General features: G+C 43.4%; 1 protein-coding gene across 3 annotated transcripts in view; it reads right to left on the bottom strand.

Moving 5' to 3' along the window:
• Window positions 1-11,733, bottom strand: part of Actr3b (actin related protein 3B) — a 101,927-nt gene extending 90,194 nt beyond the window's left edge. For 2 of the 3 annotated variants that reach the window (XM_028879477.2, XM_028879478.2), the window contains exon 1: window positions 11,576-11,733. In XM_028879477.2, coding sequence (XP_028735310.1) covers window positions 11,576-11,619 — 44 coding nt within the window. In that variant the 5' untranslated portion in view covers window positions 11,620-11,733. The remainder of the gene's footprint in view (window positions 1-11,575) is intronic. The other variant, XM_028879479.2, reaches the window with a different exon arrangement.
• Between the last annotated feature and the right edge of the window lie 357 nt (window positions 11,734-12,090).

The following is a 12,090-nucleotide window of genomic DNA, read 5'->3' as shown; positions in this document are numbered from 1 at the left end:
GCCAGAAGTTAACCCCCACACAGTAAGAGTGACTTCAATATTCCATTCTCATGGGTAGACAGGTCATCCCAACAAAAAATAGTAAATATCAGAGCTAGACGACATCATAAGTCAAAGGGACCTAACAGACGTCTACAGAAGAGCTCATCCAAACACTGCAGAGTATACACATCCTCTTCGGCAGCCCATGGGATGTCCTACAGCAGATCATATATTAGGACATAAAACAAGTCTCAACACACACAAGAAAAGTAAAGTAACTTTCTATATCCCATCTGGCCACAGGTGAATAAAGCTAGAAGTCAGCAGCAGGAGAAACCAAAGACAATTCAGAAACTAAACAATACACTATTTAATAATAAACAGTTTGCTAAGGAAATCAAGAAGAAAAATTTTAAATTTCTGGAACTGATTGAAAATGAAAACACAACATACCAAAACCCTCTACAGTACAATGAAACCAGTCCTCAATGAAAAATCCAAACCTATAAGGACCTAGACTTAAAAAATCAGAGCAATCTCAGGCTGGAGAGATAGGTCAGAGGTTAAGAGAACTGGCTGCTCTTCAAGAGGTCCTGAGTTCAATTCCCAGCAACCACATGGTGGCTCACAACCATCTGAAATGAGATCTTCTGGCATGCAGGTAGAACACTGTATACATAATAAATAAATTTTAAAAAAAAAAATCAGAGCAATCTCAAGTAAATAGCTTAAGTGTGTACCTTATAGCCTTGGAAAACAAGAATAAGTCAAACTCACAAGCAGCAGATGTAAAGAGATAATTCAGAGCAGAGGCGGGTAGAGGGACCGCTCAGCAGGTAAAGGTGTTCGCCACCAAGACTCACAGCCTGAGCTCGATCCCCAGGAACCACACAAACTATCTATCCTCTGACCTCCACATGTGTGCTGTGGTGTGCCTGCCACAGCATACATGCATGACTATGTGTGCACCACACATCACACAGCTCCCAATAAATAAATGTGGCATTTTAATCTTTTAAGATATTAAAAAACATCAAGGCAAAATTAATGAACTAGAAACAAAAAAATACAAAGAATTGATGAAATGGTGCTCTTTAAAAATATAAAAAAGATCAATAACTCCTTAGCCAGAAAAACCGAAAAGAGAAAAGATCCAAATTAATCAAAATAGAGATGAAATGGAAAATATTATAACAGATACCAATGAAACTCAGAAAATCATAAGGACACACCTTAAAAACTTATATTCCATGCGGGAGGAGGGGAGGGATGAGAAACTGTGGTTGGTATGTAAAATGGAAAAAAATTAAAATGGAAAAAAAATTTAATAAAAAAATTTATATTCCACTGAAGTGGAAAATCTAAAAGAAAGATGAACTTCTAGTGCATATGACCTATCAAAAGTTAAACCAAGATGAGACAATTTAAACAGACCTATGATAAGCAGTAACATAAAAGCAGTAATTAAAAATCTCCCAGTAAGAGGGGGAGGAGGAATTGTGGGAGCTAGAGGAGTCGAAGACACTTGGCGAGCGTGGCCAGTGGAATCCACTAAGCAGGGCTCATGGAGGCTGAAGCGGCAATCCTGGGTCCCCTGCATATGTTATGGTTGTTGGCTTGGTGTTTTGGGGGGACTCCTGACAGTGGGAGTAGGGGTGTCTCTGACTCTTTTGCCCGCTTTCAGGACCCTTTTCCTTCTACTGGGTTGCCTCGCCCAGCCCTGATGTGAGGGTCTGTGCCTTGTCTTATTGTATCTTGCTGTGACATGCTCAGTTGATGTCCCCGGGAGGCCTGCTCATTTTTAGGGAGAGATGGAGGCATGGATCTGGGGAGGAGGGGGGATGGGGAAGGACACCGGGAGGAATGAGGAGGGAAGCTGCAGTCAGAATGTATTGTATGAGGGAAGAATAAATAATTTTTTTTAATCTCCAAGTTGAAAAAATAGGCTAGGCCTAAAGGAATACACTAACTCTACCAGACCTTTAAGGAAAACTAGCATCAACCTTTCTCAAATTATCCCATAAAACAGAAAAGGAATACTTCCAAATTCATTTTATGAAGGCAGATACCAAATGCAGATACACACACACACACACACACACACACACACACACACACACACACTAACTACAGACTAACCTCCTGATAAACTTAGACAAAAAAAAATATCAATAAAATACTTGCAAACAGAAATTCAAGATCACATTTAAAAACAAATCATTCACTGCAATGAAGTTGGCTCCATTCTGGAGACGGCATGGATGGTTCAATACATGCAAATCAAGAAATATATCACACAAATGGACTCAAAGACAGATATCATATTATCACCTCAAGAGAGGCAGAAAGGCTTTGGACTAAATACAATATCCTTTCATAATTAAAACCATAAAGATACTAAAAATAGGCCGAGCAGTGGTGGCACACGCCTTTAATCCCAGCACTTGGGAGGCAGAGGCAGGTGGATCTCTGTGAGTTCGAGGCCAGCCTCATCTACGTAGTGAGTTCCAGGATAGGCTCCAAAAGCTAAGCAGAGAAATCCTGTCTCGGAAAACAAAAACAAAAACAAACAAACAAAAAAAAGATAGACCATCTACCAACATAATAAAAGCTACATATAAACAACTTAGAGCCAATTTGTGACAAACAGAGAAAAACTTCATGAAATCATTTCCACTGAGATCAGGAACAAGACAAGGTGTCCACACTGTCCACTCCTATCCACAGAGCGCTTGATGTGTTAGCAGAGTAGTAAGGGACAGAGATAGGAAAAGAAGTCAAAGAATCCTTACTGCAGATGAGATGGATCTACACATGAGACCCTAGACTTCATCATAGAGCTGACAAACACTTTCAACCAAGCAGCAGAGTACAAAATTAACATACAAAGGTCAACAGCTTTCCTACATACCAATGACAGACATACCGAGAATGAAATCAGGAAAGCAATTCCATATACCATGGCCACAAAAAATGATAATAATAATAATAATAAAATACCTGGGAATACACTTCGCCAAAGAAGAGATAGACCTGTACAATGAAAACTTGGAAGAAGTGGGGAAGAAAACTGAGGAAGACAATAGAAAATGGAAAGACCTCCTATGCTCACTGGAAGAACAGCAAAAGCAATCTACGAATTCAATGCAGTCTCTAACAGAATCCCAACACCATATTAAAATTCACACAGAACAAGCAGGGAAAGATGGCTCTGCAGTTAAGAGCACCTGCTGCTCTTGCAAAAGACCCAGGTTTGGTTCCCAGCAACCATATGGTGGCCCACAATCATCCATAACTCCAGTTGCATGGGATCCAATGCCCTCTTCTGACCTCCACAGGCACTTCACACACGTGGTCCACATACATACAGGCGGGCAAAACATGCGTATACACAAAAGTTAAAGGTCTAAAGAATTTTAACTTGAGAGTTCATCTCACTTGAGTTAGGATGATTATTAACAAAAAAGATGATAGCAAACAAATGCTAACAAGGATATGAGGGGGAAAGAACCCTCGTCATTACTAGTGGGGATGTAAACTTATACAGCCACTATAAAAATCAGTGTGGAGGCTTCTCACAAAATTCCACAAAATAGAAATTAATTCTCACAAGATAGAAATTCCATGGCCTAGCTATACCACCCCTGGGTATATACCCCAAGAACTCTGAATCTTATCACAGGGACGACTGCCCGTCTATGTTTACCGCTGCTGTAGTCACAACAGCTAAGACAAACAGCCGAGATGACCGGCAGCTAATGAATGGACAAGGGAAAGTTGGCGCCTGTAACAACAGAGTCTATTCAACCATAAAGAAAAAATGAAATTTGCGTTAAAATGTATGGGACTGAAAAACAGGATATTAAATGAGATAGTCCAGGTTCAGAATGCCAAAGACAACATGGTTTCTAAAATGCAGGTCCTGGCTTCTAAGCTTTATACATGCATATGCGTGGGAGGATGCATAGAGCCCAGGAAACTAGAAATGGACCCATGAGAAGGAGAAAAGAGAGTTTGATGAGGTGGGCAGCAGAACTCGTGTGCTACACAAGCAAAAGGAGAATGCCGGATGCTTAAATGTTTAATCAGGAAAGACGGGCAGAGATACAGGGCAGGAAGGGAGTCAGCCAAAGCTAATGAAGTGTTTAGATGCCTTAAGAAAATCTAATACCTGACAAATTTTTTAAAAAAAAATTAATTAAAAAAAAATGAGCTGGGCATGGTGGCACCCGACTTATACCGCAGCACTTGGGAGTCAGTGGCAGGGGAAACTTCATGAGTTCGAGGGCAAACTGGGCTACATAGTGAATCCCAGGCCAGCCAGATCTACACAGTGAGACCCTGTCTCCAAACATCTACAAAATTTGGGACTGGAGAGATGGTTCGTGGGTTAAGAGCACTTGCTGCTCTTCCAGAGGACCAAGGTTCCATTCCCAGCACCCACATGCTAACAACCATCTGTAACTGGTTCCAGGGAATCTAACACCCTCCTCTGATCTCCACAGGCAACCAGGCATGCACATGGTGTACATACATACATGCAGACAAAGCACTCATATCCATAAAAAAAAAAAAAACTCAATCTTTTAAAAAATTAAAAAACGATTTAAAAAGAGTTTAAGCAGTTAACCCACATGAGTAGATAAAGCTGCTCCCAGAAGCCCTAAGTTACTGAACAAAAATCTCAGTGCCAGGCGTGAGCTACCTCCCTCTGAGTTGGTAAGGAGGGCCCTAAACAATATAAGCAATCGCCGCCGCTGTGGTTGCACGCCAGAGCTGAGACCCTGTCGCTGGAGGCATCATGTGCCTTGTCTATGCCCATACAGTAACGCTGCTCTCGGTTTTGCTCAGAAAAGCGTCTCCTGCTCCACCCCCACCGCCACGGTCAGCAGTGGCTACAGAGACTTAGAAAAAAAAAATGCCTGTTGAATGACAACCAGTGGGAAACCTATATGACCCCCTCCAAGGCTCAGGGAACATTTCAGAAAAAGAGGTGGAAATCACATCAAGAACCGGAGGAGCTGGTGGGTGCGATGCTGAGTTCCAGCAGCACTCCTGAACTCACAGCAATGATGATTACCTGCGCAAGAGCTACACAAAACTGGACCAGTTGCCTTGTCATGGAGGGGTGGGGGGCTCATGAGCCCCACTCCTCTCTCAAGATTTCTACAGAATTAATGGGGGGAGGGAGGGAGAAGCGTTTTCTTTAGCAGTGTAGCCACAAGTAAGGTGCCTGTGCTTCTGTAAATAACCCTTATGAAACTCACTATGCCCCACCCCCCACCCCCACCCCCACCCCGCAAGCAAAAAGCATGAAAGGTGCGCAGGGTGGGGGGGTGCTAGTTAGGAAGAGGAAGGGGATTAGCAGGAAGGAGTTTGAAAGGGACAAGAGAAGGGTGGGGGCAGTTGAATATGATTCAAACACACTCTGGAAGCTGAACTCTTGTCTTTCTGATTGTGAGCCTAGCTTTTAATGGCTAAGCCGACTTTTCAGCCCTGAAATACACTTTGTACATGTATGAAAATGTCATAATAAAACATAATATTACCAATAAAACCAATCATTATGTATAATTAATATACACTAATACACTTTATAAAAAATGAGGTACAAAAAGCCAACAGCATTCTACAGCAGCCCTTAAAAACTGCACAACCTGTATCTACCAGAAACATCAGACAGCCAAAATTGAGGGACATTATACAAAACTCACTATCAAACTGACAATACCCTGAAAAAAGATGGCTAAGGAACTATTCCTGAAAACATGAGACATGAATGACGTAATGGCCATGTGTGGCAGTCTGCGCCTATAATCCCAGCACTCAGGAGGCTGAAGTAGAAGGATCACAAGTTAAGACCAGCCTGGGCTACATAACAGGACCTTTACCCTTTCTCCTTAAAAAAGGGAGGAGGGGAGCCGGGCAACGGTGGCACACGCCTTTAATCCCAGCACTTGGGAGGCAGAGCCAGGCGGATCTCTGTGAGTTCGAGGCCAGCCTGGGCTATATAACAGGACTTTCACCCCTTCTCCTTAAAAAGGGGAGGAGGGGTTGGAGAGACAGCTCAGCTGGTAAGAGCAGTGGCTGCTCTTCCAGAGGACCTGGGTTCGATTCCCAGAACTCACATGGCAACTCAAGACTGTAACTCCAGTTCCAGGGGTTTCAACACCCTCATACAGACATACACATGGGCAAAACATCAATGCACATAAAATAAAATAAAATAAAATAAAATAAAATAAAATAAAATAAAATAAGGATGACCACCAAATGCAGTGTACAGCACAATGGCAGACAGACAGGGTTAGACTCCAAGAAAGACAAGAAATGAAAGTGTCCACAAGTACAGCTTGCAGATAGAACAAACAATACTGCCACATAAAAGTTAACTTTTTTGACTTTAGTAACTGGTCTATGACTATATAAGGCCTTGCCCTCAGAAAGTAGACATTAAAACGTGTTAAGAGGATGGTGCCTGCAACCTTCTTCTAAACAGCTCAGAAAAGTAACAATACATCAGAAATAAAGAATGATACAACAAATGTTAAAAATAACAATACAGTCAGATGTCAGTGGCCCACGCCTTTAATCCCAGCACTGGGGAGACAGAGCCAGGCCGATCTCTGTGAGTTCGAGGCCAGCCTGGTCTACAGAGCAAGATCCAGGACAGGGAACAAAACTACACAGAGAAACCCTGTCTTGATGATATGATAGTATACATAAGTGACCCCAAAAACTCTACCAGGGAACTTCTACAGCTGATAAACTCCTTCAGTAAAGTGGCAGGATACAAGATCAACTCAAAAAAATCAGTAGCCCTCCTATACACAAATGATAAAAGGGCTGAGAAAGAAGTCAGAGAAACATCACCCTTTACAATAGCCACAAATAATATAAAATACCTTGGGATAACACTAACTAAACAAGTGAAAGACCTTTTTGATAAGAACTTTAAATCTCTAAAGAAAGAAATTGAAGAAGATATCAGAAAATGGAAGGATCTCCCATGCTCATGGGTAGGTAGGATTAACATAGTAAAAATGGCAATCTTACCAAAAGCAATCTACAGATTCAATGCAATCCCCATCAAAATCCCAACACAATTCTTCACAGACTTGGAAAGAAAAATACTCAACTTTATATGGAAAAACAAAAGACCCAGGATAGCTAAAAGAATCCTATATGATAAAGCAACCCTTGGAGGCATCACCATCCCGGACCTCAAACTCTACTATAGAGCCATAGTAATAAAAACAGCTTGGTACTGGTATAAAAACAGACATACGGACCAATGGAATCGAATTGAAGACCCTGACATTAATCCATGCACATATGAACACCTGGTTTTTGACAAAGGAGCCAAAACTATACAATGGAACAAAGAAAGTATCTTCAACAAATGGTGCTGGCATAACTGGATGTCAATATGTAAAAGATTACAAACAGATCCATATCTGTCACCATGCACAAAACTCAAGTCCAAGTGGATCAAAGACCTAAACATAAATCCAGTTACACTAAACTTAATAGAAAAGAAAATAGGAAGCACTCTTGAACGCATTGGCACTGGAGACCATTTCCTAAATAAAACACCGACAGCACAGACCCTGAGCACAACCATTAATAAATGGGACCTCTCAAAACTGAGAAGCTTTTGCAGGGCAAAAGACACAGTCAATAAGACAAAAAAACAGCCAACAGATTGGGAAAAGATCTTCACCAATCCCACATCTGACAGAGGATTGATCTCCACAATATATAAAGAACTCAAGAAACTAGACATCAAAGCACTGAACAGTCCAATTAAAAAATGGGCTACAGAGCTAAACAGAGAATTCACAAAACAAGAACTACAAATGGCTGAAAGACATTTAAAGAAATGCTCAACATCCTTAATCATCAGAGAAATGCAAATCAAAACGACTCTGAGATACCACCTTACACCTGTTAGAATGGCTAAGATCAAAAACACCAATGACAACCAATGTTGGAGAGGATGTGGAGCAAAGGGAACACTCCTCCACTGTTGGTGGGAATGTAAACTTGTACAACCACTGTGGAAATCAGTATGGCGGTTTCTCAGAAAATTAGGAATCGAACTACCTCAAGACCCAGCCATACACCACTCTTGGGCATATACCCAAAGAATGCTGATACATACCATAAAGATACATGCTCATCTATGTTCATAGCAGCACTATTTGTAATAGCCAGAACCTGGAAACAGCCTAGATGCCCATCAACGGAAGAATGGATGAAAAAAAATGTGGTACATATACACAATGGAGTACTACTCAGCAGAGAAAAACAATGAAAGCATGAAATTTGCAGGCAAATGGATGGAACTAGAAAAAATCATCCTGAGTGAGGTAACCCAAACCCAGAAAGACAGTTATGGTATGTACTCACTCATTGGTGGATTCTAGATATAAAATGAACAATCAGACCACAACCCATAGAACCATAAAGGCTGTATATATATATATAGCATGGAGGTCCCTAGGACGACTGTGGCATTTAATAAATTTCAGTTTTACTCAATTATTGAAAAAAAATAGCCAAATGAATAGAAACACATGAACTATGAACCAAAGGCTGAGGGGCTCCCAGCTGGATCAGGCCCTCTGAATAGGTGAGACAGTTGATTGGCTTGATCAGTCTGGGAGGCATCTAGGCAGTGGACCAAGTCCTGTGCTCATTGCATGAGTTGGCTGTTTGAAACCAGGAACTTATGCAGGGACACTTGGCTTAGTCTGGGAGGAAGGGACTGGACCTCCCTGGACTGAGTCTACCAAGTTGATCACAGTCCTCGGGGGAGGACTTGTCCTGGAGGAGGTGGGAATGGAGGGTGGGCTGGGAGTAAGGGGAGGGTGTGGGAGGGGGGAGAATAGGGGAACCCATGGCTGATATGTAGAATTGAATGGTATTGTAAAATAAAAAATATATATCACAAAAAAAAATAAATAAAAAAAAATAAAAAAAAAATAAAAAAAAAAATAAAAAAAAAAAATAAAAAAAGCGAAACTAGAAGAGTGAATACTGGATTTTGTTCTCTCCCAGTTTTCAGTAGACTTGGAATTATTTCAAAATCGGTTTAACTATGGAAAACTACTTTAAGCATTTGGTTGAGATACCAGACTGGATTTATGGAATTTTCTCTGAGAGCTCAGCAACCTAGTCATCCCTTAAATAGCTGAAACTTTATTTTTGGATCTCATAGATCCCTTTGTCTGTTACTGTCTTGGCCCCAGCGTCCTTGTGTACACTCAGCTGGTCTGAGGGTTCATCAGATTTGAAGTCACCAGAAGACACGTATTTACTATAAAACACAAGCCAGACAAGCACAGTGCCTCACACTTGTAATCCTAACACTTAGGAGGCTGAGGCAGGAGAATTTCTCCAAGTCCAGTATAGTTTAGGGAGTCCCAGGCAAGCCTAGGTTGTACAGTGAGAAGACTGGGGGGGTGGGGGCGGGGAGGCAGAGAGAGAAAAACAGAAACAGAGAGACCGAGAGAAAGACAGAGAGGGAACACACAGACAGACAAGACCAGGACCTAGGGTGCAATTACTGGTAGAGGCATCACTTACCAAAGTCTCTGGGTTCAAATTCCACCACTACCAAAGCGCGCGCACACACACACACACACACACACACACACACACAAACTGTTCATTTCATCCGCAGCACCCACTGTGATCTCTCAAGTCTGCTCTATCCCTCAATCCCTGCCATCTTTAGCTGCATTTTACATCTTGTTCTATTCTGAGGCAAAACTCAGTCCAAAATGATTGAGCTCTCTAAGAAATACAAGCATCACTAATACGCAGAAAGCTGGTAAATTCAGGCTATGCAGCCTTCCTCCTGCTCACACACTGGGCACTAGGGACTCACAATAACCACAGGGGCTTCGACAGCAGAAAACACCCGTGGGAAACCCGTCACTGTGTCCAAAGCCCGTGACAGCCTGCAGCACAGCCTTGGGCCACGATGGTCTACTGAAGGTGAAAGAAACATCCACCACTCACTTCCAAAGGTCAAAACTGAGCACGTTTTAGATATTTATAGCAAGAACAATGAGTAAGATCTCAGCTTACTAATATAAAATAAAGCCCTGATTAACTCAGGGAGCATTGTTTTGCTGCTACCACTATGCAGTGCTTTATATTTCAGCAGTTTGGGCAGCACAAAAACAAAAATCCCACATGCAGACATTAAAACGAGAGCCTTTTACATATCACCTTCCTTCCTGACACTACCAGGCTGAAGGGAGTGTCAGAGGCAGGGTGAGACTGTGCCCAGGGGAGCCAGCGAATGGGGAGCGGGGCTGTAATAGCAATACTGATTTGAGCTTGTATTTGGGGAAGCAAGCAACTTCTCAAATACACAGCCACAAAACTTCTCCATAAGGTGTCTTTCCAAAAGAAGAATGAGCGCAAATAAAAAGTGTTTTCCAGCTTGTAATCACTGCTGGTTTCTGAGCAACAAAAGGAAAGACTATCAGTAGGAGATGGACTGTAGCAAATTAGAAGACACCCCCACAAGGTTGTCAAGGAAACCAAACCACGTATATTTTTCTACAAAAAAAAAAAAGAAAAGAAAGAAAGAAAAGAAAAGAATCGCAGGTAAGGTGAACATGCCACAGCATATTTGATGACAAAGGACTACCATCCCTTGGAAAACGTTTTAAGACGCTAAATCGATTTGCAAGCTATTTATGAAGTACTTTGTCGGCAAAGCTTGCAGGTATTCCCAAACTCCCAGGTTGGAGGATCTGCTGCTGCCGCCTTCCTAAAAGCAGCTAAACCTGGGCCACTGACAGGGCAAAACATTTCCTAAGGTCTTTTCTGAAAAATTAACATCATCAAAAAAAGAAAGGAACTATCCCCGCCCCTTCCCCCCCCCCAAAAAAAAGGAGAGGAGAATTCCTAATTTTAGACTTTTTTTTTTCAAAATGGAAGTCTTTTTAAATGCATTGGTGTGCGTGTGCGGGTGTGTGTATGTGTGCTTTAAGAGCAAAGACTGAGTGTATGCAAACCAAAGCAGTAGCTGCGCTTGGCTGTGCCGTTTCAGAGTGAAAAGAGACCAAAGTGGCAAGGGGGACAGGGTGTCAAGTTGGCAGGGCACGTGTAAACATCTCCACGAGTAGGTGGTTGGTACATCAGCAGGGCAAGGTGACACGCTGGTGAGAGCACTGGATGAGGACCGCTGACAAGCACCAAGGGAGGGGAGGGGACGACACGGACACACCGTGAGCTCTCAGGTGTAAGGCCTGCAGCGAAAGCATCTGCAGCAGCATCCCTGTGAGGTGCAGCCCGCCCAGGAACCCCGCCGTCCCATCCCCTCAGCACCCCATCACCTCAGAGCCCCATCCCTCAGCTCCCTATGCCCTCGGATGGAGCCCCGACCTCTCAGCTCCCCATCCCCCAGGTGGAGCCCTATCCTTCCAACTCCCCATCCCCTCAGACTGAGCTCCAGCCCTCAGCGCACCACCCCTGCGCGCTCCTCCCGCCGTCTGACCCCGCGGGGGAAATAAATGGCTTCGGGACTCCCAGCGAAGCGTGAGTGGGCGAGATGGGGCGCGGCTCTTACCCGGTGCCGCAGTCAACCACGCAGGGAGGCAGCGAGCCCGCCATGCTCGGCCGCGAGGCGCTCGATCCCCGCCTGCGCCCCAGTCTGCGCCCCGGAGCCCAGTGCCCCGAAGCCGGTTCGCCGCCGGCACCGCTCCTCCCTAGGATCCGCCGGGAGCCCAGAGGCGCCGCCGTCGCATGACGTCACTCTATAGTTAGCCAATCGGGAACGCGCACGCTCCGCCCTCTTGTCAGCCATCCGTAGTGCTGGCAGCGAGGCGTTTTAGCCCACGCACCCATCCATTTGACGCGATTGGAGTTTATTTTTAACTGGCATAAGGTGAATATGACCCTATTTACGAGGCCTGAATTCTTTCTCTTCTCTCTTTTTTAAATTTTTTTTAAAGATTGATTGTGTGCATGTCTGTCTGTATTTATGTATGTATGTACGTTGGTATGTGTATGTGAGTACAGGTACTCTTGGAGGCCAGAGACATAGGCTTGCCTGGAGCTAGAATTAGAGACAGCTGTGAGCTT

The sequence above is a fragment of the Peromyscus leucopus genome, chromosome 3 (genome assembly GCF_004664715.2).
Source record: "Peromyscus leucopus breed LL Stock chromosome 3, UCI_PerLeu_2.1, whole genome shotgun sequence".
Lineage (NCBI taxonomy): Eukaryota > Metazoa > Chordata > Mammalia > Rodentia > Cricetidae > Peromyscus > Peromyscus leucopus.
The sequence above is the reverse complement of the archived record's forward strand: the minus strand, read 5'-3'. Positions and strand labels throughout refer to the sequence as shown.